Source organism: Artibeus jamaicensis, unplaced genomic scaffold, assembly GCF_021234435.1.
Source record: "Artibeus jamaicensis isolate MK-2021 breed Jamaican fruit bat unplaced genomic scaffold, CSHL_Jam_final contig_490, whole genome shotgun sequence".
In the NCBI taxonomy this organism is placed as follows: domain Eukaryota; kingdom Metazoa; phylum Chordata; class Mammalia; order Chiroptera; family Phyllostomidae; genus Artibeus; species Artibeus jamaicensis.
In genome coordinates this window covers 3,143,907-3,169,707 of record NW_026521861.1, presented here as the reverse complement: position 1 = coordinate 3,169,707, position 25,801 = coordinate 3,143,907, and the positions used below count along the sequence as shown (strand labels likewise).

General features: G+C 55.9%; 1 protein-coding gene and 1 long non-coding RNA gene across 9 annotated transcripts in view; one reads left to right on the top strand and one right to left on the bottom strand.

The window, feature by feature from the left end:
- The window catches only part of SH3PXD2A (SH3 and PX domains 2A), a 222,019-nt gene extending 197,077 nt beyond the window's left edge, over positions 1–24,942 (top strand). For all 6 annotated transcript variants that reach the window (XM_053668389.1, XM_053668390.1, XM_037159354.2 and 3 more), the window contains 5 exons: positions 4,579–4,696; positions 8,298–8,635; positions 10,643–10,692; positions 13,276–13,395; positions 15,492–24,942. In XM_053668389.1, the coding sequence (XP_053524364.1) occupies positions 4,579–4,696; positions 8,298–8,635; positions 10,643–10,692; positions 13,276–13,395; positions 15,492–17,456 (2,591 nt within the window). In that variant the 3' untranslated portion in view covers positions 17,457–24,942. The remainder of the gene's footprint in view (positions 1–4,578; positions 4,697–8,297; positions 8,636–10,642; positions 10,693–13,275; positions 13,396–15,491) is intronic.
- On the bottom strand, positions 6,548–12,149 carry LOC119059633 (uncharacterized). Of its 3 annotated transcripts, none has more exons than XR_008392231.1 (3): positions 11,904–12,149; positions 8,335–8,424; positions 6,548–7,742 (listed from the first exon to the last, which is right to left on the bottom strand). It is a non-coding gene; the product is annotated as an uncharacterized LOC119059633 (long non-coding RNA). The 3 variants fall into 3 exon arrangements; XR_005084440.2 differs by lacking the exon at positions 6,548–7,742 and adding an exon at positions 7,751–8,180; XR_008392232.1 differs by lacking the exon at positions 6,548–7,742 and adding an exon at positions 7,751–8,177.
- Positions 24,943–25,801: the final 859 nt, after the last annotated feature.

Below are 25,801 nucleotides of genomic sequence, written 5' to 3'. Positions count from 1 at the left end.
CATTGCTCAGGGACAGAACAGGAGGGAGGGCCAGCCCACGGCCCATCTCCATCAGCCAGCTCCCAGGAAACCAGAAAGGGTCAAGGGCCAGACCCAGCCTGGCCCCTGTGATGGGGGCGTCAGGCCCAGCCAGGAGCCCCCAGCATCTCCAGCACTAGCCACAGGGACTTGGAGTGGTGGGTGGGGAGGCTGCTGACCAAGAGGATTCCAGGGAAACCCCTGGGGTGCCAGGCAGGCTGGTCGGGAACCAAGACATTTGCAGGTTCGGGGCCTTTCTAACATCCAGGAGCTTGCGACACAGTGGGTGGGAGCCTCTGAACAAACCCCTACACGTCTCCACACCCCCGGCCCTGGGTGGCCATTTCCTCCCGCCTCGGGGAGTGGCAGCACAGCTGAGGGGGTGGTGACAAGCACTGGCCTCTCTGGAATGGCAGGGGTGCCCTGTGACTTGCACTCCCCCCCAAAGCTTATTCCTGAACCATTCCATAAGACCATTGTTGGTATCTGCCCCCAAGCCCCAGGCAGCAGGAAGTCTGGACTCTGGTGGCCACTGCCTGTGGCCGGCTTAGTGTCGGACTCAGAGCCCTGGCCCTGAGGAGCCCAGCTTGTCCTGAGGATGGAGTGTGTGTCGGACCCTGGAGGCCAGCACAGGACAGGGGGCCGAACTGCGGAAATAGCAGGAACAGGGAATGTAAAGCAAAAGCACCCTGCAGCCAGGACAGGTAGGACAGCATTGCTGTGGGACTGTGCTGGGACACAGCCCCAGGCCTTGGTGGCAGAGGACAGTGGGACACCGGCCTGGAAAAAGCAGCAGGGAGGAGGGCTCACCCTTCCCCACCCATTCCAGCATCTGAGCCCCAACACCAGCTCTGTCTCCACAACCACATGGACACGTGCCACCAGCAAAGTGGCCCCCCATGCACAGCCCTGATGGCCACAGCACGCTGTCACATCCCACCTCACAGATGCACACGCAGGGATCCACTGTCCCACCTACACAGCCACACAGGGACAGTCACAAATAGCATGCACACCAGCTGCTCACAACCACACAGCCAGCTCTGCAGCAGTGCAAGTACACACATGGCTTCACAGAGGCTCCTACACGCGACCCCCTACCACACACACATGAACACATGTCACATAGACATGGGCCCAAACACCCCACCAAATACATGATTCTTCGGTCACCCATGAGGCTGCCAGTATGAGCCCACAACTTCTTTTTCTCCCTCTGAAATAAGAGTTTAAACAATACTGCTTCCCAGCCCCAGCCCTGAGTTAAGTCAGGCAGCCAGGGAACGCTTGCAGGAAGTTGGCGGCGAGACACCGCTGCCAGGAGCCGAGCTGGTGGGGGGGAATCAGGCAGTGGGTCACGTGTGACTAGAGAGAAAAGCGGCAGTTCCCTGGGGCCCCCAGTCCCGCTCCCCCGGCTAACCAGGCCTGTGGAATCCCAAGGTCCCTCGCAGCGGGCTGGGTGAGTTGTGGGGGCCAGGAGGGGAGCTGGGGAGACTGCTGACAGAGGGGAAAGTGTTTGGAAGGAGGAGGCGTCTGTGGTTTGGAAACTGCAGGACTCTCCAGCCCCTGCCTCCAAAACCAAAATAGGCCTGTCCACCTCCCCCAGCCACCCACCCACTCACCCAGTGGGCGGCCTGGCCAGCCCTTCCTGCAGGGTTGCCACCATCCTTAGAGTGACCACGGCCTCGGTCTTTTCAGAAGCCCCAAGGTGCCCCCCCAGAACTCGTAGTCCCCACTCCCTCAACCCCAGCTCCAAATGGGCAGTCTCTTCTAGGGACCCCTACCAACCCAAGCCACTCAGCCACGAGCGAGGCCACTTCCATCTGGCCGGGCCTCCTCCCATCTGGCCCCCAGGTAGGCTGGGAGGCGCTGGTCCCGTGGAGGGGCTGGCCCTGCTTCCCCCCTTGGGGGAACGTGGGTTGGGGGCCTGAGTCCCACGCAGCATGTGTTCACAGGGCAGCAGTCCATGCCTCCACCACCCAAGCCAACTGTGGCAGAAACCAGGCCCCCAGACAGACCAGTTGGAAGAGTTGTCCTGCCTGGAGCCAGGGCTCAGAATTGTCATCACCTGGAACCTACACAGCTACAGGGCTGGACCAGCCAGATATCTTACTATGAGCCCATCAACTCCCAGACAGCTGTGTTCTCGTCAGCTCCAGGGCCACCAAGAAAAAGTCCTTTTGCAGCAAAGCCAAAGGGCTTGGCTTTACTGGGTGAAGCTGACATTGTTGGTTCCGCCCACCCTGGGAGGGCCAGGGGAAGCAGGGTGGTTACATGGCCCCAGGGCTCTGTCCTCACCCCGCCCCCAGGGGCCGTGGAGGCCGGTGCACAGGCCTGGCAGCTCCAGCGCCTGAGCCCACAGGACACGGTTTAGGCCCTGTTCTCTGCCCTGCGGCTGGGCAGGGCTCCTCTGATCTTCCCAAGAGAAGGACTGTAATTTTTCTCTGCAAAAGCAACTTCGCCTAGGAAAACTTTAATGATGGCTTCCTGCTCGAACCACAAGCTTTTAAAAATAGCCCAGCTGAGCAAAGGCAAAATGTGGACTGCAGGCCTCGCCTCGCCCTAACCTCAGAACTCTAGATTCCCGGGGCCTGGCGCTGGCCCTCAGGCCACCGCCAGGGCCAGGATATACCGTGCCCCACTGGAAAATGGAGCGGGACCAGGAGCAGGCAGGAGAGTGGAGGGTTGGCCTGGAGAACGCTGAACTTCTCAAAGGCCGAGTCAGAGTCTGGCTGAAGGAGGTTCTCAGGCGGCCTTGGCAGCTCTCCCCAGCGTGGCTGCACTGGAGTCTGGACGCTTCCAGGAGCTAGTCAATGCTGAGAAAGGCTGGCACTAGGAGAGACTCCCATGGGTCATCACCCACCTCTCGCCTATTGGCAGCCTTTCAGGTCCAGCCAGCAGCCCATCGGTTCTGTCCTCACAGCCTGGCAGGGCAGCTGCCTCTGTCCCAAAGGGAGCTGCTATCTCGGCTCGGACAGGGCCGCAGACAGGACCCCGATAATCCAGGGAAGAAAGAACAGATGGCCCTCCTGTCACAGGGCATTGGGGTGGCAGCTGTCCCTTACCCCACTGGTGCCAGAGGCTCTGGCAGGCTGCCCACCATGGTCCAGCTGAGGATCAGGGTGATTCTCACAGCTGGGAACCAGGAGGTGAGGGGCAAGCGTCTTAGAGCCCGGTGCCCTGTGCCAGCGTCCTGCTCTTCTGAGCTCGTAGAAGGCCTCTCCCTCAGCGCCCTGCTCAGCCCACTGCCCCTTCATCCGTGTACAGCACAGCCCACTGTAGTTGCCGCTGTGTGTCGTTGGGGTGGGGGGGCACCCCCACCAGAGAAGACAGCATAGGTTCAGGGTGCCCACTCCAGTGGGCGTAATCAGGTGTCCAGTCCTTCCCCACCTATACTCTGCTGCTCCTTGTCCTCCTAGAAGGTGAGGGTGGGGACGTGCCCTTCCTCCCGGGGCCTGAGCACTCCCCTGGGAGGCTCTGCACCGAGAGGGCGGAGTTTCTGTGGCCAGCTAGCCATGGGTCTGGCTGTCCAGGGGCTTCCAGGAAATGAGCAGAGCTGCCCCCAGGAGACACAGAAGCATCACCTCCCTGGAAGCCTGAGCCAGGACCCACTTGGAGGCAGCAGGGCCCCTGCCAGGGGAGAGGCTGAGGGGAGCAGGGGTGGTGCATGTGGCCCAGCCTCCTCACGCCCGCCCTCCTGAGCTTTTCCTGAGCTCTCACAGGCGCCTCTTGCCAAGGGCCCGGGAAACCCTGGATAAGGCCCACAGCCAGACTGAGGCCAGAGCAGGCAGCTCCCCGAAGGGGTCTGCTGTCCTGTGCGGTGAGGTCAGCATGCTGTCCCCCAGATGACGCATGGTCACACAGGCTCACTCGGGGCTCCAGGAGGTCCTGCCTGATTGGACTGGGCCCAGTGCTGCCACTGCTCACTGGCCTTTGGGACTTTCATCTTAACAGGACACACACAAACTCTGTCGCTCTGTCGTTGAACTTGTGTTCCCTGGAGTCCTCTTGGGGAAGTTACGTGGTTAGGTGGATGGTCAGATCAGTGGTCAGGTAAGGCTTCACAGAGGATGGGCCTCTGGGGCATTCAGATCAGACAGGAAAGATTTAAGGGGTTGAGGTGGAGAAGGGCTAGGAGAGCAAGTCCGGAACACAGCCAGAAGTGTGGCCCGTTCAGGGGACACCCAGGTTGGTCTCAGACTCCCCAACACAGGCCCCAGGAGGGGCAGGTTCCTCCTAACCCTGCCCTCCTGCCCTCAGCTCAGGGAGCCTCTGAGGTCCTAGGAACTCCAGATCTCAGCAGCCTGGCTACTGTTACTGGGCTAGGAGAGCCTCTGTGTTACCCAGGGTTTTGCCAGAACACCTGGTGGCTTCGGCACACACTGGGATCAGCAGTGAAGCCTGGCTCCTTCCCTTCCCTGGAAAAGCCAGAGGCCAACCCAGTGCCCCTTGGCAACCAGCTAAGCAAAGGCCGTGCCAGGGGACAGGAAGAGACAGCAAGGAGGACCCACATCCCAACCTCAAATAATCGTGCTTTCTTGCTTTGCCTGCCACCCACAGAGGAGAAGTATGTCACTGTGCAGCCTTACACCAGCCAAAGCAAGGACGAGATTGGCTTTGAGAAGGGCGTCACCGTGGAGGTGATCAGGAAGAATTTGGAGGGCTGGTGGTACATCAGGTAGGAGCCCCTGCAGAGAGTGAGATGCCCTGAGCAGCAGAGCAGGTGGACGCCAGATGGGGAGTGGACACCAGTGGCAGCTTTGCACCCATGGCCCGGGCTTGGCTGTGCTGAGTCCATGCAGCCGACCGGCTCGAATGGAGAGCGCTCGCCTGGCAGATTCTGCCCTGGGACCCGTAAAGCAGAACTGAGCTGCGGCCAGCGGGGCACAGGGGCCCCAGCTCAGCCTGCAGGCGGTGGTGCAGTCCCTTCCCACACGACTGCCAAGAGGGTCCAGTACATCTGAGTTCGGTTTTCTGTATCCAGCTTTGGCTGCCTGGTGTGATCCGCAGCGCAGTCTGCCTGGAGCACCGGCATCCATGGGCATTGCTGAGGCCCCAGCAGGCTGTTCCTCTCTGCTGGCTCACGTGGTTGCAACAGCTGAGGGAGAAGTGAGGCCTGGGCCCAGGCCTCTTCTCTAGCCCCTCCGTCTCCAGGGCCTAATCACCCTCTCCAGCTGAGAAACCCACTGGGAAGTGAGGGGAGGGGAGTGGGGAGCTTTCCCCACGCTCCCGGAAACAAAACCCCAGGGGCTTCACTTGCCCCTCCCTACCAAGTCCTGCCCCTTCGGTCCCCTCTGCCCTGGGACTCCAAGGCCAGCATCACCCTCAGGGAGCCTTGCCCTCAGGACATGTTTTGGTTCTTTGGGGACTCACAGAGGTGTGATGGTTTTGCCAGTTTCTCTCTTCTCTGCCTGTAGCCAGCCTGGCAGAGATAGTCTCACATCTGTGGGCTTTGGGGACCACCTTGCCCGCCCACCACACCCAGGAACCCTAGACTCGCTGTGGGTGGGATGCATCTTCTAAGCTGTGTCTCCCACAGTGGGGACAGGCATGGACTGAGTTGACACAGGCACTCACGAGATGGCTTTTCAGACCACGGCCAACCAGCTGCCAGTGGTGATCTGTGCTGATGGGTAGGACGAGGGTCACTGGCCTCAGGGGACTGACCCTTAGTGTGACCTGACAGGACATAGCTGCCCTAACCCCATGCATGTGGTCAGGAGGGCTGAGGTGTCCCTTTCTTTCTGTCCTGTTAGGTGGGTCAGGGCTGTGTGCCTGGACGTGTGCCGCCCAAGGCCACTGCCCCAGGCCTCCGCACCCCCGCGGCAGTGCGGACTAGAGCCAGCCCGCACACCCAGCAGCCGTGTGCACCGATAGGAGGCCCGCGGACATTCTGGCTGCTGGGCACCGACACCGCTTGCCCGGAGGTTATCTTACAAAGCTGCCGGCTTTGTGTTTGGTTTGTTTTTTTAAGTTTTCTAACATGACCGATAAAGCCACTTTGTGCTGCTGGTTCTAGTCGCCTCTTGTCCCCAGGGCCCAGCCCGTGAGCCGGCTGGAGCTTCAGCAGAGAAAACCCTGCCGGAGAGGTTCCACCTTAAGAAGTCTGTCAGACACCCCCTTAAATGTGCCATTTCCCAACATTCCAGGCTCTGTGTTGATCCTCATTTCCTGTCTTTCTTCTCCCCCCGCCCCCAACACACACACACACCCTCCCTCTTTCTCCATCTCTCCTCTTCCAGTTGGCTTCCCCCTGGCGCCAGTCCGTGCTCCAGAGCTGGAAAGCAGATGTGAGCAGAGCTGGGCCCAGACACACACAGCCGCTCCCGATTCCCTTGCCTCTCTCCGCCTGGGATCTAATTTTATCCGTGTAACACTGAAGGAACACACGGGTCTGAAGTGGGCAGCGGCTGGCCTGTCACTCCGTAAGGCCCCGCGGCCCACCCTCAGCAGTGTTCTCACAGCAGAGTGCTTGCCACGCCAGCAGGTTCCGCACCCTCCCTTCTCCAAGATGGAGGAGCGCCGGCGTCTGAGCCAGATGCCGCCACCAGCTAGCTGTGTGACCCCCGCTACCTGCTTCGCTTTCCAGAGCCTCGGCGGTCGCCTCCTGTAAGAGGAGGCATCTCGACCAGTTGTTGCCATCCTGCCCCGAAGTCCTGTGCCTGTCTGTCAGCTCCCTGACTTCCATCATCTGTTCGCGGATGTCTGCCTCCCAGGTCCCACACCGGCCTCTCCCTTCTCCTGCCCTTTCTCCTGCCCCTCCAGCAAGGCTCGAGACACGTCCTCGACAGAAGCTTTAACTTGCACATTCCTTTTTTTCCACCTAATGAGACCCCCACAGCAAGGTCGGGTGGGGAGGCAGGAGAGGGGACTGTCAGACATCTGTCATGGAGGAGCCATTCCAGAGAGCCAGCTGTGTCCCAGGAAGCAGACGGGGACATTACAACCAACTCAGGGGCAGTGACAGCTGCTGGGCTGGGAAGCGGGTTTGGGTAGAAGCTCAGCACCACTTGAGAAAAAAGGGGACAGCTTGTTTTCAGAAGTCATCAAGCAGTAAATTAAGGCAGCCTGGCGTTTCGCCTTTTCTCCCATTTAGGAGTTTTCGGGTTTTGTTTTCCAGTCCCAAAGGTTTTCATTTTATCCTGTCACGTGCTTTAGTCTTTTCGTGTATGGTTTCAGCCTTTGGAATCCCATTTAGATAGGTTTCTCAACCCCTTGAGATTAGGCAAATACTGACAACTTGCATTTTTAATTTTACTATAGGGCATGAGGCCAGTGTCTCACTTGTTCTTCCTAACTAGATAATCAGGTGTCCCCAAATCAATTACTGAATAATCCATCCTTACCACATGAATTTGAAATGTTCAAAAAATTTAAATTTGCACTGCCCAGGTAGCTCGGTTGGTTAGAATGTTGTCCAGGGTCGCCAAGATTGTAGGTTTGGTTCCCAGTCAGGGCACATACAAGAATCAACCAATGAATGCGTATTTAAGGTGAATAATAGATTTCTCTATATGTCTCTCTCTTTCTTCCTCGCCCTTCCTTTGTCTCTCTAAAAAAAAACATCAATGAAAGGAAGGAAGGTCCTCATTAGCGTTCGTCTGTTTGTGGACTTGTTCCATGAACTTGATCCGTCTGCTACTTCTGCATAGTGTGGATCTTCCCCCACTCAGTCACTCTTCTTAAGAGATATCATCCCAGTTGGTCTCAATGTGTTCATCCTTCTGATAAATTTTTGCAGTTACTTTATCCATGCATTTTTCCAAAGAGAAAAAAGTTTAGCTCTGGGGTAGGGACTTGTGCAAGGTACCATAGATCAGAATTCAGGTTTTCTAACTCACCTGGGCTACCTCTTTGCCTCTCTGATAATACCGCTCTTTCCAATAGGACATTTAGCTCTAGACACCTTATTTTTTATCTCCAAAATTCCCCTTATTGCAAGGTAGCAGGCTTTTATGAAGGCTATCTTTCGGGTGACCCAAAATTTGAGGAATCTTCTCACCTGAACATCCCACATTCGCCTGACTTGCAGAGTATGGGAATTCCCACCAGGAGGCATTGGGCAGAGAACAAGGAGGTAGTCAGAAATGGTGTTCTAGGTGTCTTCTCCACCTGCCCTCAGTTCCAGGTCTCCCCGGAGCAGAGGGATTGCAACGTGTCTGCTGAACACAGTTGAAACGGCTCCGCTGGGTGAAGCCAGATGAACCCTGGGCCTGGGGGCGGGGCTTGAGGGCTGGCTTCAGGGCTCTGGTGACTTATGTCCCACTCCTCCCCCACAGATACCTGGGCAAAGAAGGCTGGGCACCAGCATCCTACCTGAAGAAGGCCAAGGAAGACCTGCCAGCACGGAAGAAGAACCTGGCGGGCCCAGTGGAGATCATTGGGAACATCATGGAGATTAGCAACCTGCTGAACAAAAAGGCATCAGGGGACAAAGAGACTCCACCAGCTGAAGGCGAAGGTCCGGAGGTCCCCATCGCCAAGAAGGAGATCAGCCTGCCCATCCTCTGCAACGCCTCCAACGGCAGTGCCCTGGCAGTCCCTGAGAGGACCGTCTCCAAGCTGGCCCAGAGCTCCCCGGCCGTGGCTAGGATTGCCCCTCAGAGGGCCCAGATCAGTAAGAGCCTCGATGAGCCCCGGGTCCTTGCTGCAAAGATATTTATAGAGTGGGCATGGGGTGCAAGGAAAGCTGGAAAGGCATGCGGGACCCCCACATCATTTTCTTCCTGAGAGCTAGATGGACCCCTGACCCCAGCCTCACTCTGTCGACTGGTGTCGTGCTAATTACAGGAGTGGACAAGGCAGTTCCTCCCAAGCCCTCGACTGAAGATAAATCGCATCAGTATATAAGCTGCTAGCATTCCCTTCTCTAGTGGAGAGCCAGGGATGCTCCCTTTGTAGACAAGCGCGGTCCCTGGGCTGTGAAACGTGGGCCGTAGATGCCAGGCTGCTTTGCCAAAGAGGGGCATCTTCCTGGGCCTTACCCCACCTTCCTGATTGCCTTCCATGAATTTCCAGAAGCCTACAAGGTCTGGATGAGGCGGCTTTACCGCTCTGTAAAGCGTATCTTTAGGGCTGCTCTTCAGGATCCTCCTCATTCCTCCAGGAAGAACCCTGCTCTCTGGCGAGCTCTGAGTCTCCACACACCTCTGGCTCACAGTGCCTTTGGCTGCGGGTTAAACTGTTCTCTATTACCAGAGATGAGCTTCTGTTTGTGTCCAGCCTTAAAATCTGGAGGAAAGCTGTTTTTGTTCTAAACTTGGTTAAGGTTGCTCTGTGCCTGAAATCTTTTAGGCAGGCAGTTGGGAAATCTTTTTTCTTATTGTATTTTCCCCATTATCATTTATCCCCCTTAGGTCCCCCTTCCCCCTGCAATCACCACCCTGTTGTCCATGCCCATGAGTCCTTTTTCCTTTTTGCTCAATCCCTCTACCCCTGAGCCCCCATAGCTGTCATCCTGCTCTGCATCTGTGACTCTCTGTTTTGCTTGTCTGTTCATTAGAGTCCACATGTGAGTGAAGTCATGTGCTATTTGTCTCTCTGTGACTGACTGACTTTATTTAGCTTAATGTTCTCCAGGTCCATCCATACTGTCACAAAGGGTAAAATTTTCTTCTTTTTTTTTTTACACCCGAGTAGTAATCCATTGTGTAGGGAAATCTTTTGAGGGCCGCTCCTCTTGCCTGGAATTGTACTGGTTTCTAAGGACTTTGTCGTGAGCACAAAATAGACTTGGTCTTGGCTCCATGCTTTGAAAATCTATATATTGGGTTGGCCAACATTTTCATTTAGTTCGTTCTGCAAAATCAAAGATATTTTCATTTTCACCAATAACTTTATTGATTTGGATGTTCTGAGTACGTCGGCTACCTCCCGTGCGGTATGACAGAATAATGTTGATGGCGGTCAGTTAACGTCTCCATTTGATCACCGTCTACTTCAGCTGGTCTACCCAACCGTTGCGGAGCACTGGCCACTGAGAAATCTCCAGCAGGAAACTTTGCAAACCACTTTTGACACATTCGATCCGTGACAGCACCTTCTCCATATGCTGCACAAATCTTTTTCTGTGTTTCGGTTGCATTTTTACCTTTCTGGAAATAATAAAGCATAACAGGCTGAAAATGTTGCCTAATTTCTCCCATCTTCCGTGTTAAAATGGCTACACAAAAATGCACCAATTTTGATAAGTTTTTTTAAGTGCATGCTGATGTGACAGCTGTCATAATACAGTCTAACAAAATTGTTTCAAATGAAGTTAAAGATGGCTAAGCACTACCAGAGCCATCTTTTGGAGAAAAAACGAACAAAATTTTTGGCCAACCCAGTACTTTGATAGAGCTGTATTCCCTTTCTCCTAAAAAATGCCTCCCCCGTGTCGGTCCGTTTTGCAATGCCCACGCTGTTGCAGAGGCCCCCCACCCCCGGAAGCATAGGCAGCGCAGCCAGGAGCTCGGGGCTTTCCTGCCGAGGCAGCCTGACCACAGTGCCTGTGTGACCGAGAGGGTGGGCTCTTCATGAGTGTGGGGTGGGATCAGGAGGCGGTCGCACCGCGGGAAGGCAGGGGCAGGCCGTGTTGCCCGGTGTCTGGCTGGTGTTTTCTAAGCCATGTTCCTTCTTCTAGGCTCCCCGAACCTCAGGACGAGGCCTCCACCTCGCCGAGAATCCAGCCTGGTATGTGTGCCTATCTCTTCTCCCTGTTTTGTTCCTTTTCTGGGGGTGCGCTGTTTCTAGTGGCCCCCATTAATTGGCTCTCTCACCGCAGAGCCTATTGGTCCCTTCCAGCCGTGTGGGGCTGTGGGCAGAGAGGAAAGCTTGCAGATCCCAGCCTTTTGTGGGGGACCAGCTGGACAGTTTATAATTGAAAACGCTCTGCACTCCAAAGCTAAATAAATCCATCCCGGCCACTGCACTGGCAGACATAAACATTTAGACTGGCCCGCGAGAGTGTCCGGCCAGGGCATTGCCAGGGGCTTGAAATGTAGCTGTCCCTGTGAGCCTGGACACCTCTCAGCTTTGCCTTCCTTGCTAGGGAGTGCCGGATGGAGGTGGTGGAGGCCAGAGGCGGGAGAGTGGAGGGCAGACCAGTGAGCACCCTCCAGGAGTTGGAGGGGGGTTGGCGTCAATCACCAGGACGGGTTTGTGCTGGAGCTTACAGATGCTCAGTGCTGCTGGGGGCCTTGCTTCTGTGGGTGGGGATTCCTGGCATCCAGACTGTTGAGGAGGCTGATGGGCATTCAGGGTGCTGGGCTCGGGCCAGCAGCCATGCTGGTGGCGGACTGAGAGCCCTAGAACAGAGGATGTTATCAAGGGCAGTGGGGTACAGTGGAAAAAAGGGGGCTTCAAGTCTGCCAGACATAGACTCACATTCCACTCCTGACACTTAGCAACAGGGCAAGTTGCGTACTCGCCACAAGCCTCAGTGTCCTCATCTGTAGGATGGGGATGGTACCGGGCGTCTGCTGGGGCTGCTGTGAGGATGAAATGAGCCGATGTGTGCTGCAGGCTGGCAGTCAGGTTTCCACTTCCTGTGCCAGCTGTCACTGTCGGAAGCACTACCTGCGACAGCTGCACGGAAACAGACTTCTGAAGTCACACCTGGGCGAACAGCAAGGGTTACTGTGATCAGTGACCTCCGCCCACGGCAGGGCAGCAGTTCCTGGAGCAGCGGGCCTTCGGCAGACGGGATTATTGAAGAGGTGGCCGAGGAGATGAGCCCGAGCTCGCCCTGGCCGTCGGCCCCCGTGGGCTTTCTAGCTCCCTTTTCCCTGGTGGTGTATGTGGCTAAACAGCAACTTCTTCCCTGCCTTTGCTCTCAGCCCCAGCTAATTACTTTCAGGCAGACTTGATTTTGGCAAGAATGGGGTAATTCCTTCCACACTTACCAAATGCAGGTCTTGCGGAGGCAGAGCTGCTGTTTCCAGCGAGGCCCGGCTGAATCCCACTTGGCCAGGGGTCTGGGCTGGGCTGGGGCCGGGGCCACATGTGCTCACATGCACGGCCGCAGGGCCGGGCAGCAGGGCAGGGAACGTTGACTGAGTCCTACCCAGTTCCTTCAAAACCAGCTTCTTCCCAGCCTCTTTTCACTCTGACCCCAGGCAGCTGAGCTGTTGCCCCTGGATCAGGACTTGCCTGGAAGGGCAAAGGGAGGAGGGTGCAGGGGACAGGGTGGTGTTGACCTTTGGCTTCTCTCTTCCCGGGGCCCTTCGGGTTGGGCCAGAAGTTTGTATTTACATTATCTCAGTAATCCTCTCAATGGCCCCACCTTCATTCCGGTTTATTGATGAAGGAACTGAGGCTGAGAGAAGGTCAAGGCCCTGCAGCTGGTGCATGGCTGAGCTGGGACTGACGCTCACGTGTGCCCAGCTGCAAGGAGAGGTCTTTCCAGGTCTTATGTCACAACACGGCCACTTCCCCCTCCCTAGTCTCCCACTCACCCATCTTCACTCAAAAAATGTTCTGTTTTAACCCCTTTGTGTGATACCAGGACGCACTGGGAGTAATGGGGAGGCACCAAGCAACTCGTGACCGGAATAGAGGACGGGTGAGCTAGAATATCTGATCAGCTCAGGGGTCGTTCTTTAGGACGCCTGGTGCCTTAGACCATCGTCCAGCACCCAGTCGACACAGAGCAAATGTTTATAAAATAAATGAATGAGTCTCACAAGTCACAGGCCAAATTCTAAATGTCCTCAAACGTTGTCTAGGTATTCACAGGTCAGCATCTGAAAAACAGGTCGCCCCCCGTGTGCCACCGTCTGCAGGGCAGCGGGCCCTGGGCTTTATTCAGTGCTTGCCGATGTTTGGCAGCATTGTGATGACCGGCCAAGGGCTCTCCTCACCCTGCACCCCGCCCGTAGCAGTGGCTGTGTCCCCTAGCTCTGCCCCTACAGCCGAATGTCACCCCTGCAGCCTTCTCCCTTAGACTTAAGGAAGCGACTGTCCTCCCCCACCAGGCAGTGTGTGCACAGACTTTGTTACAACGCCTTCTCTGGGTTTTTGTTTTCGTTTTGGTACCTAGCTGTTGAGGCTTCAGGAGACTGAACCTCCAGAGAGAAAGGGCGGGAATTGATGTTACTGAGTGATCATTTTGAAGGCTCAGACACAGTGCAAGTGAATCCTAGGAAGGAGAGTGACTCAGGTGATAGGTACGTCCTCAGGTCAGCTGCTGTCTGGCTGGGGTTACTGCCGTGCTCCCTGCTGTTACTGTTATGATCAGGTCCTGGGTTTTGCTCACTGAGTCCTTCTCTGCTGCAGGGGTTCCAGCTGCCGAAGCCACCAGAGCCCCCTTCTGTTGAGGTGGAGTACTACACCATTGCCGAATTCCAGTCCTGCATTTCTGACGGGATCAGCTTTCGGGGTGGACAGAAGGCAGAGGTGAGCCTTGGGCCAGGAGGCTGAGGGTTTTCACTCAGGAGGCTGAGGGTTTCAACTGGTCAAAGACCTGCTGCGTTTCTCTTTTGTGTCTTGCTGGCACCATTCCTGAGGGGCAAGCAAGAGCAGCACAGAAACAAGACCCATGAAGCTGGTAAGAAGCGCAGTCAGGGCTGGAGCCCAGGACTCACGTTTCCACCTGGTGCTCCTGGTGCTTCCTTTGCAAGCAGCTCTTCCCAAAGCAAATTACAGGAGCTAGTGATGGGTGTGCTGTGAGACAAAGGGCTTCCGTGGTTGGGTGAGTTTGGAGGACAGTGGGTTCAACAAAATTCAACCAGTTTTGTTGTTTTAATTGCAGAACTTCTCAGAGCCTATGATATGGGGCTGTCACTGTCACTGTGCATCTCTGAAAGGGGACTAGATTGGGCAGCACGGCCCGGTCCCAGTTGGCCCCGGCACACTGTCTCTCCCAGGAGCCCCTTGGGGGGCTGTGCGTTAGGGAGTGCCATTGCTGGGAGAACGTGGTCCAGGCTGCTGAAGCAAGATGCCGGGGGCCGGGTTCTGGCCACGTCTGCACCACAGGCACTTCTGGTACCCAATGTCACCGCTCCTCCCCCACAGGCTTTGGTTATGTTCTGCAAACTGGGGGGGGGGCGTGCCCTGGGGTGGCCCCTCCTGGCCTGTCTCCTGACATTTATGAAACTGCTTTGTAGTCGGTGTTGAACATGGCATTCCAGGGGACAGAGAAGGTCTGTGATTCTGTTGTTTCTCTCGAGTGGCTTTGTGTAGTAATGGAGTAAAATCCAATTAATTCAGATAAAACTGTGAGGAGATTAACCCATTGAAGAGGTGATATCCCCACTGTGAATGTTTTAAATCACAGGCCTGGAACTAGGAACTAAACTTCCCAGGGAAATCATTCTCTCGTTGGTGTTTAGTTTTTTGGAAGGACCTACGAAGCTGGTAACGTCACAGAACTATCATACTTAGGATAACCTAAGCTTGACGTTTAGGTATAGGGGCGGGCAAGGGTGAAGGAGAGAACAGAGTGAGAAAGAGACGAGAAGAATCCCTCCTTGTTTCGGTGGCAGTCTGGCCTTAGGCCGAGCTTGCCTTTGGCAGCCTCCACCCTCTCTTCCTTGCCCTGTTCCCCAGGGCCAGTGTTTCCGTGCTTCTCCTTCCTCTCCCCAGGACCTCTTCTCTGGGGCGTCCACCACACAACCTTCCTTTTGTGTTCTCCGATCCAAATGAACCCCAGCACAACCAGTTACTTCACCCCTGACCTTCAGCCTGTCTTAAATAGCCATTAAGAGAGGAGCTCCTACAGGTTTTCTCTCCCTCTCTTTCTCCCCACCTTCCTCTCTCTCTAAATAAATAACAAAATCTTTTAAAAAATAAAAATTTTAAAAAAGAGAGGAGCTCCTTGAACTAGTTTATACTAACATGGAAATGACTGGCAGCCCCTCATCCTGCCCACAGGAAAACCATTCAACCCAAGGAAATCTTTTCGGTTAGTGGGATTCCACAGGCAGTGGGCAAAGTGGGCACAGAGAGTAGGTCTGTGTAGGGAGGCTGTGGCCTCAGTCAGGCCACGTCTCCCCGTTCAACTCACCTGCATCTTCACATTCTCTTCTGACCTGACAAACCCTTTCCAGGGTCACCAGGGGACGACCTCGTGATATTGGAGGTGGGAAGAAGATGGGAGTGGTGGAATGGCAGTTTTTTTATACATGTAGGTCCTTGGCAAGTTGGGTCCAGTGGGGACTGGGAACAGTGTGTCTTCTAAGTGCAGCAGCTTAGGGGGAGAAGCAGTGGTCAGCGAGGAGGCCAGCTGGACTGGAATGTTGACAGAGGCTTGGAGGGCTAGGGGAGGGGGACTTGAATAGTGGGAGCCCCACTATTTTAGTGGAGATGCTAGAGAACTGGGTTTGATTCCAGCCCATCACCTACTGCATGGGGTCCTGGGCCACTTACTCAGTCTGCTCATCTGTAAATGGAGATAATGTCTCCTAGAGCCAGAATACGAAGCCCGTAGCCTGGCACATCACAGGGTCTGAGCAATCCTCCCCACTCACTGGCCTGTCCATCCCTTCCCCCAGGTCATCGACAAGAACTCGGGTGGCTGGTGGTACGTGCAGATTGGTGAGAAGGAGGGCTGGGCCCCCGCGTCCTACATCGACAAGCGCAAGAAGCCCAACCTGAGCCGCCGTACGAGCACACTGACCCGGCCTAAGGTACCCCCACCAGCGCCCCCCAGCAAGCCCAAGGAGGCTGAAGAGGGTCCGGCAGGCACTAGCGAGAACCAGGGCTCCCCACTGAAGCTCAAGTACGAGGAGCCTGAGTATGACATCCCTGCCTTTGGCTTTGACTCAGAGCCAGAGCCGAGTGAGGAGCCCGCAGAGGACAAAGGCTTGGGGGACAAGCGGCCAACCCAGCCCCGCAGGCCCTCACCAGCCTCCTCCCTGCAGCGGGCCCGCTTCAAGGTCGGCGGATCTTCGGAGGATGTGGCCCCAGAAGAGGAGACCATCTACGAGAATGAGGGCTTCCGGCCATGTGCCGAGGACACCCTGTCGGCCGGACGCTCCTCCCGGGACAGCGACTCCCCGGGAGACTCCCCGCTGTCCCTTGCCAGGAAAAACTCCCCCAGATCAGACTCCCCCAAGTCCTCCTCGCTCCTGAAGCTCAAGGCCGAGAAGAACGCCCAGGCAGAGCTGGGGAAGACCCACTCCTCTGCCTCCTTCTCCTCGTCCGTCACCATCAACACCACCTGCTCCTCCTCCTCCTCCTCATCCTCCTTGTCCAAGCACAGCGGCGACCTGAAGCCCCGTTCTGCCTCGGACGCAGGCATCCGTGGCACGCCCAAGGTCGGGGTGAAGAAGGACGCTGACCTGAAGGCAGGACTGACCTCCTGTGCTCGGGCCAAGCCATCGGTCCGGCCCAAGCCATTCTTGAACAGAGCGGAGTCCCAGAGCCAAGAGAAGATGGACATCAGCACTTTACGGCGCCAGCTGAGACCCACAGGCCAACTCCGGGGAGGTCTCAAGGGCTCCAAGAGTGAGGATTCAGAGCTGCCCCCCCAGACGGCCTCCGAGGGTCCCAACGAGGGGTCTAGGAGAGGCTCAGCTGACATCATCACCCTCCCAGCTGCCACGTCCCCGTGTCCCACCAAGAAGGGGCAGGAAGGGCAGGCCACCTCCTACACGACTTGCAGTGCCTACCAGAAGGTCCAGGACTCGGAGATCAGTTTCCCTGCAGGCGTGGAGGTGCGGGTGCTTGAGAAGTTGGAAAGCGGCTGGTGGTATGTGAGGTTTGGGGAGCTGGAGGGCTGGGCCCCTTCCCATTATTTGGTGCTGGGTGAGAACGAGCCGCAGGACCCCACTGGCAAAGAGCCAGACGCAGTGACCGCCAGGGGCAAGCAGGAGGGCAAGTCAGACAGCCTGGAAAAGATCGAGAAGCGGGTCCAAGCGCTGAACACCGTCAACCAGAGCAAGCGGGCCACGCCCCCCATCCCCTCCAAGCCCCCTGGGGGCTTCAGCAAGACTTCCGGTGCTGGGGCGGTGAAAATGAGGAATGGTGTTCGGCAGGTGGCAGTGAGGCCCCAGTCGGTATTCGTGTCCCCACCACCCAAGGACAACAACCTGTCCTGCGCCCTTCGGAGGAACGAGTCACTCACGGCCAGCGATGGCCTCCGAGGCGTGCGTCGGAACTCCTCCTTCAGTACCGCCCGCTCGGCCGCCGCAGAGGCCAAGGGCCGCCTGCCCGAGCGGGCCGCCAGCCAGGGCTCAGACTCACCTCTGCTGCCCGCCCGGCGCAATGGCATCCCCGTGTCCCCGGTGCGCCCCAAGCCCATCGAGAAGTCCCAGTTCATCCACAACAATCTCAAAGACGTGTATGTCTCAATCGCGGACTATGAGGGGGACGAGGAGACGGCGGGCTTCCAGGAGGGCGTGTCCATGGAGGTCCTGGAGAGGAACCCCAACGGCTGGTGGTACTGCCAGATCCTGGACGGGGCGAGGCCCTTCAAAGGCTGGGTGCCCTCCAACTACCTGGAGAAAAAGAACTAACGGGGGCGTGGATCCTTTCAGCCTGAGGGTGGATGAGGGGTGAAACGAACTCAATGGGGAAAGGGAAAATGGGAGGGGGTGGGGGGAGGGCTACATTAAACCCTGCAGAAGGGATGACCTCAAGGACACTGCCCTCTGGGCTGTCCCTCAGCCAGAAGGTAAGGTCTGGTGGTGGCCCACCTTCAGCGGGAGGCCTGGGACCGGAGGTGAGACAGCTGAGCCCCATGCATGCACCATTGGGACTTTGCTGGCGGGCTCAGTGCCGTTGGGGATGGACGCTGTGAGAGGCCCCAGCTGTGTCGTGGCTGCAGGTCTGGGGAAGATGTGGTTGAAGGGGCCTCCGTGCCCTGTCCTGGCGTAGCCCAGTTCCAGTTGCCGGCACCTTGTCACCAGAGGTGGCCCTCGTATCGTCCTCACCTGTCATTGTGAATTGTGCCGGTTGCCCAGGGGCCGCCAACACCCAGCATGGGTGGTCCGGGCTTGGACTCCACTGGCTTTGGGGCTTGGATGCACGTCCTGTGAGCTCAACCTGCCCCTCCCTGGCCAGGCCACTGCCAGTGTCTGTCTGTCGAAGAAAAAGCAGTTCCCCAGGCGCCAGCAGGGACCACCTTTCTTAGCCATCACTGACCGTGAGCAGAGAGCCCACGCTGCCCAGGGCACCGTGGGCGACTGGGCCCGGTCTACAGGGGATGGGCAGCACCATGGGTCTCCTCCCAGTCTGCATGGACTTCATTTTGGACATTTCTGGGTGCACAGCTCTTGTGCATGTTTTGGGAGAGGTTTATTGATTCGGGGCTTTTATGTTGGGCCTTGGGTTTTGTTCTTATTTTAGGGGTTGTTTGGGGGCCTAGGGACGGTCGGCCTCACGGGAGGGTAATGGACGGCCTTCCCTGCGGTGCTCTCGCAGGGAGGTTGTTCGGTCGTGTTTGACATGCTTCCCTGGAGTCATTTCATTTGGTTTCCACTGTGTGGACAGTTCTGGAGCTCGGCGTTTGCTGGAGGCACTGGGGGCTGGAGAAGCCCCGGGCCCCAGACACCTGAAGCCCAACCCCAGGAGGGAGGAGGGGCTTATTCAGGAGAAAAGGTGGCTCTCAGGCCCCTGGGTGACTGCTGTTCTGTGTACATTGTCCCGCTTGGGCAGGACCGAAAGCCTTACATGCAAACTATGGAGAAGCGGCCATCGTCCCACTCCTGGTCTGAGGGGACCCCAGCTGGGCAACTTGGGCGAGACTGGAGCACACACCACCAGCCACCCCCCCCCCCAGCCTGCAAGTGATGCCGCAGTTACCCAAGGAGAGAAGGAGAACCCGGGGCCAGAAGCTGACCTGGTCTTCCCAAGGGGCAGTGCCCCCGGAAAGATAGAAGTAAGAGAATCGAGTCCCTGCCAACTTTGGGTCTTGCAATTGTTGATGTTCCCAAGGGGACCCTCCAGAAGCCGAAGCGGCTTCCCAAGGACTCACCCTTTGCTGGGAGTGGATCTCCGCACGTGCCTTTAATTTCGGACAGATCAGGCCTCACAGCCACGATTCAGCTGCCAGAATCCTGGGCTCAGGGCTGGTGTTTCCCGCAGAGGAGGAAAGGCCCTCTCTCCACCCCTGCTTCCCACCCAGGAAGTCCACGTTGCCTGAAGACGAGCATGGGGCCCAGCGCCTCATGCCTTCAGAATCCCATCCGCCCCCTCCCGACCCCCGAGGCCTTGCCTGGGACCCCCCCAGCCCTCCTCCATCCTCTACACTGATGCCCGGCAGCTACAGCAGACTGCTCGTGTTCTTTGTTAAACGGCCGTGGTGAGATTTTGTTTCCTTTTGTTTGTGATTTTAAATCGAAATTAGTTATTTTCTTCTGCTGGACAGTATTATATAGAGCAGGATGTTGAGTTAATCTGCTAGACTGCAGTACTAATAGTAGTGGTGTAGTGTCTTCATATTAATATTATTTGGACTTCTTTGAACAATAATGATAAAGAAGTGGTTCATTATTTTTTTAATTAATGCACTTTAATAAGGTAGAATGGAAAGAAACCCAGAGAGCAAAGTGCATTACTTAAAGATGCAGTATATACTTTTCTCATTTTTAAGCAGCACATATTTATTAAAAGAAAAAAAGTAATTTATGATTATTTAAAATAAAATTTAAAAGTAGAGTGACTGTCGGGTGAAAGGACCTTCCACGGAGCTGTCTCCCAGGGCGAGGCCCCAGCGGCCGGCCTCACTCCCCAGACGTCTGCACTGAGCCAGTTCCATCAGCATCGCGACGGCCAGGCCAGGAAGGCAGGCAGGGCGCCTCTGCCAAGCACAGAGCATCTCAGTCAGACTGGACCACAGCGCTCCCCAGCGCCTGTCTTTCCCTGCCCTTCCTCACTGCCTGCACTGCCCTGCGGGGCTCTCCACCACCAGCAGGGCCCACGTTCCCCCAGTTCCACGCCCCCCAGGACCTTCTCTCCTTGATCCCCAGTGCTCTAAGTGATGGTCATGAAAAGTGACCTCGTAGGTCACGCCATCCCATCCCTTCCTGTCACTGCAGCCCGAGGACAGGAAATGACTTTCCCAAAATCACATAGCTAAGTTGGATGGCAGGACCCCCCCCCCCCCCCCCCACTGCATCAGTGCTTGCACTCCTACCCACCCCCATTAGAGTTTATTGTGTGGTCATCGTGTTTACATTGTGGCACCCAGCCCTAAGGATGGCTGGGAGTTGCTCAGGCATCCAGGAAACGTGGGGAATGCTGCCACCTGGTGGCAGCGTGTAGATTTGGGCAGTGAACAGGGATTGCCATGCCCCATCTTTGCCCCTCGCCCCTCACCATCGCCCCCTAGTACACAGCACAGCACAAACCCTGCAAACGGAAAGAGAATATTAATACTTGAAGCAAAAAGGGTGCATGCCAGTCCCTCTCAGACATGGCCAGGCGATGCCAGGCCTTGTGCCCCTGGACGCCGAGCCCTCCCCAGGGCAAGAGGGCCTTTCCCTAGAGCTACTGAGCTGCTTTGTGATGTTGGAGGGTACTGCTAGTGGCAGGTGGAGGAGGGAGGGGCCTGTGGCTCTGACCCATCTGGAGGAAAACCAGATCGGACTCAAAAAGGAAAAAGAAAAATGAAATCTCAGCAGTGTCCAAACCTAGTTTTCCATTAGTTGCGATTGAAAATGTGAAATGACATTGTATGGCTGTATACTGCAACTTTAATCATAATGAGCCCTTCTGAGGTCATTATTGAGGTTTATATAATGCCTGAAGATGCAGCATTGGTGCTTTTTCTTTCCGTTGAGAGACTTTTTCTTTCATTACAAGGGGAAAACAATGTCTTCATCTCTCTGCCACTTTGTAACAGTGGGCCTGGCTGGGCTTCCTGGCCCCGCCATGCCATCTCCACTCCGCCAAGGGACCACGGAGGTGGCGGGAGGGAGCTGGGAGGGGGGACCCTCCGCAGCAGGTGTGCCATCTGCTCCTAGCTGTGGTGGGGCCCTGCCTCGCCAGCCCTCGGCCCGTCCACCCCCAGCCTGGCCCCAACCGCCTCTTTGCTCCTCCTCAACCCTCCATCTTGACGAAGGCATTATATAGAATCATTTTAATCACTTTCAGATGTTAGAGCAGAGTATTTTACTGGCATTTATCCATCGCTTTCCTCAGCAAGGCATGTTACTACTCTTATCATCTAAGGAAAAAAGACAAGGGAATTTTGGTCAAGCATTATTTTCATATTACTAGTATTTGCAGAATAGGTGTAGAACTATTTAAGTTAGACTTTGGTTTTGGTAGTTTGTTTTGTTTCTAAGGGGGGAAAAGATAAGGTAACCCCTACTTTTTTTGTATTTAACTAATATATTATTTCTTTAAGGTTACTCACTTCCCCTAGTTCCTCCAAATACTTTGCATTCTCAGTCGAAAATGAAAACAATCTGAGAGACAGGAAACGTGCAATATTATCAAGAGGGATGCCAGGGCCTGTGGGGATGGGGGCCGGAGGTCCAGTGGCCTCTGTCGGTAGGAGGAGGCGGGGCTGCTGGGAGGAGTCAGAGCTGTGGAACAGACAAGCAGCCTTGTGGGTAGTGATCTTTTTCCCCTCCTGCTCTGCTTCCCTGGCAAGGTGGCAGGGGTCCCCACCAGCAGGCAGCCCCTTTTTCTGTTGGGTGTCATCCACCCAGAAGAAAGGGATTCAGGGAAGTAGCATGGGGCTCTCGACCTCTGGGGGACCCAGCCCGCAGAGCAGAGCAAGGGCATCCAGAAACTGTTCCTTGTTTTCATTTCCGTTTGCCAGCCAGCTGCTCAGAAAGACCTGTCCTAAAACACTCTCAGCAGCCCTCTCTCACCCCGTCTCCTGATGTTTGGGCCATGATCCTTTGGATGTATGTTTGAGTCTTTCTAAAACTATGTAACCTCAAGTTCAGTTCATGGGCAGGAACCCTAGATGTAATCAGATCTTTCTGGGGAAGGCAGGTGCCTTCAGCCCTGTGAGATAAATCCCAGTGAGATGCCAATTCCCACAGGCCTGCAGCTGGGCCTGGTGCTAAGCCCGGGCCACCCATTCATCTCAATGACTTCGGCCGAGGAGTGAGCCCCGCCTCTGCTCAACGCCCCCAGTCCCCAGAGGGTCTCAGAGAAGCATCCAAGGGGCCTACTCATGTCTCTGTGGACAGAACTGTCCACAACAGGTACCAAAGCGGCCCCCTCCTAACTTGGCACAGGCAGAGAAAGCAGCAGGATGGGAAGCCCCTGGGTGCGAGCCCTCGGAGCGCTGCTCCTCAGCTGTGGAGGACACCCTCGCTTGCTTGTCCCCTCCTGCTCCAGGACCGTGCTCCGTCCTTTCTGTTTGGTGAACTTCCGTACAGACGTGGACTACGTGCTAAGTGGGACTGTGGCCCCACGCGTGGGTGTCTCTCTGTGGAGTGTGTGCATCTGTGTACAGCCTCTGAAGAGTCTTGACACAGAGCTCTCTCGAAAGAGAACCATCTACGTAGCTAAAGAGTTAAGATTCCCTCACTTTTTTGAGGGCCGCGTGCTGTTGAGAAATTGTGTTTGTGTGTGTGCGTGCACACACGTGTGAGTGTTGATAATTTCCCACTTGAACTAAATGAAATGGGGTTAGAGAAGCAGAACACCAGGCAAGCTGTCTCCATTGTACACGTCCTTGGCATTGGGCAGGCCCCCCAGGACTCACAGCTTCTGGCAGCAAGTGTGTGTTCTTCACACACACACAATTCTGGCTGGAGAGTGCAATGTGTCTTTTATTTTTTACTTTTTGTAATTATTTTATTAAGTATTTAGTTGGAAACTTCACACTGGCATTAACAGATCTAGCAGAAGCAGCCTAGGACATCGTCCCAGCTCCCACTTGAAGGTGTGGGAGAGACGCCGTGGGGCGTGGGAGCACCACGGTGCGTCTTTTGGACCACCACCTGCAGGGCTGTTGGGCAGCAGCCCAGCTCCCACCAACTGCCATGTGCGCCAACCCTGGGGAAGCCCCTGTAATGAAGGAGCTGCCAGCCCCCAGTGCCTGTGTTTCTGAGGGTGGGCAGGCTGTGCAGGGTGGGAACCGGCTCGCCCTGCGTGCAGCAGGCAGCCGTGCATGGACATCAGCACCCCAGTCCAGACTTCGGGCCGTCTGATACCATGGGAACAGTGTGGAGGGGTCCCCCTCGACCTTACTGAGATTTTTGCCTAAATCTTGATCCCTGTGTGGGGTAGCCTCTCTGACTCTCATGCTCCATGATCAGAGAAGGGTGGGGTCAGTGACCTACTGCCTCATTTCAGGAAAAAGTCCCACTGATGTTGGCTTTCCTCCAGTTTTGTCCTGTGCACCTGGGCTCCCAGACAAGAAACTGGGCCCGTTGGCGCTTACACACTGGGCAGAGGGCTCTACCTTCCAAAGCCTGATCCCAACCCACCTGTAAGGCTGATACCCACCCCACCCCACCCCAATCCTATCTTTGTAATCTTAAGTTTGCACTTGACCTTGACAATCAGCCCCCTCTCCCATCCCAGCCCTAGAACTTAGTGGCCTTAGAGAACAGGTCCCTGTGCTAAAGGTCCCTCCTTTGCCCCCAGTTCCATCTGGCTAATGGGGCTGGACTTTAGGAGGTGAGAGAGAAAGGAAGGATTGTTTTAAAGCAAAAGGATGGATCGAGCACGTTGGAAGTGAGCGAGAGGCACGTCGGCAAGATGAGTAAGTGCACGTGTGGCATGTTTGGGACTCCCGTCCTTCCCCTGGGAAGGCAGCTCCGGAAGAGGACGTCTTGTAGGCAGAGAGGGAAGTGTGAGAAGGCTGAGAGAGGGTTTGGAGTCGGGAGTTTTGTCTTTATTAAAGAAGGAAGCAGCTGATTCTGAATGTTCCAGGAAGGAGAGAGCAGGTAAGGAGGGAATGCAGTGATTCAACACCCAAGGGCCCAGCCAGAGCAGGTGGGGAAGGCCTCAGGACTGGGCCGTCAGAGCCGCCGGAGGAAACAGCGCCTCTACGTCTGTTTCTCAACGAATGGCCGCTGCATTGCTTAGTGGAGAGGGGAGGTCACCAGCAACAAATCGTATTTGAGTTTGGGGGCCCTGGCCCCAGCATATTCATCCATCTCCCAAGTCCCCAACTGGTTCTGCCCACCTTCCTTTGTCCAGTCCAGAGCTAGTCGCTCAAACTGCTTGAAGTGGAGACTAGTGACCCAACGGGCCACACAGTCAGGACTCGCCACCCCCGAACTGGAGCCTTGGGGTTGGACCCCGGGGTTATTCTCGAGTATCCCTGATGGTGCCTGTGGTTTTCCAGTTTGCTGAGCCCGCCCCACTGGAGGGACTTAGAAGAGGGGTCCGATGCGCACTCATCCGCGAGCACGCCCTTTGGTTTTTAGTGGCCCATCGCCAAGGCACACTGCTCGTAAGTGTTTATTTCAGAGAAAGGAAGGTAAACAGAGCCACCATTCTTGAATCTGCACCTGGTCTGCTCACGGAGTACGCAGGAGGGCGGCATCCGCCAGGTGTGGGTGTGGGTGGCAGGCCCCCGGGGTGTGGGTTGCATGGCTGCATGTGAACTGCTGGATGTCTCTGGGCCCCAGAACTCTGGGGCCTTCCCCTAGTGTCCACTGACCCCTCCCAGCTCCTGCTGGGCTCTGGGGGTCAGGAGGAGGTGGTTCCCTCGCCCCCTCAGCAGAGAAACTGAAGGAAAGGACACTGAATTCAGTACGGTCAACCTTGAGTGCTAAAAAATTCCCAGGATCCATGGTGGTGCTAAACTCTTTCCATGTTTCTAATATTTTTAATCATGGGTTTTGTTTTTAATTGTTCTCATCACAAAAAAGCGGTGTCCTTGTGGAAGGGACCCTGCCCCTTGACCTGCCACTTTCCAGGTGTCCTTCATCACTTGGATGGGACTCTCTGCAGAAATACTCTGTCTTGGCATGCTTCTAGACTGTAAGATTTGGGTTGTTTTGTTTTGTATTTTGTTTATGTTTACATGCATCTTCTTGTATTTCCCTGAAAATTAAATAAAGTTTTTGGTCTTTTTAACTGAACAGAATCAATCACCTCTTAATTCTCCCTGATGCCAGAACCGCCCCCCCACAGCTGAATGGCAAAGTTACCGCCAGTGCAGAATGAACTACAGGATCTGGCCCCAGGACAGTGTGTGTGTGTTGGGGGCGGGCAGGTAAGTTCCCACCACTGCTGGGGAGGCTCCTGCTCCAGCTCCTCCCCCTTTACTGCCTTCACCCTGGCCAAGTTTTCTGGGCTCTGGCACCAGGGCTTTGAAAGAGATGCAGATTTCAGGAGGGGGGGCAAAGACCCACATCCAGCTGGCCTAGCTGGTCCCTCAGTTGGAGTCCCCCCCCCCCCTTTTGCTGGACTCTAGTTCAGGGCTGGGCAGTCCTGATGTGTAGCCCAGGCCAAGGCGGGGCAGCCAGCCAGATGTACTCATCTAGAAAGTTTCTCTAAAAGTCTCTGGCCAGAGGCCTCCCTTTTCTGCCCAGCTGTGGCAGCGATTTGGTAGCGGCCTCAGCATCCACCAATGGGCACTCAGGTGAGGGGCGGGCTAGGGGTGGGCCGGCCCTGTCCCAGAGGAGCTCAGCACCATCCCTGTGGACCTAAGGTTCTGTCATCCTTCCCCTAGCCCCTAGGTGGCTCTGCTGGCCAGGTTTGGGCCAGCTCAGGGGAGATGGAGTAAACCAGGCCTCGGGGATCCTGCTGTTCCTGCCCCAGCAAACACTGGGTCTCCACAGCCCAGGGACCTGAGGCTACTAGATGGCAGTGGTTTCTCCCTTTCAACTTAGAAGGCTCACCTGGCATTCTGGACCCCACTGTCCAAGCAACAGGTCATGCTCTGGCCCCCTACTCCAGGAAGTCCACCCTGATTGTTGACTCCCTTTAACAC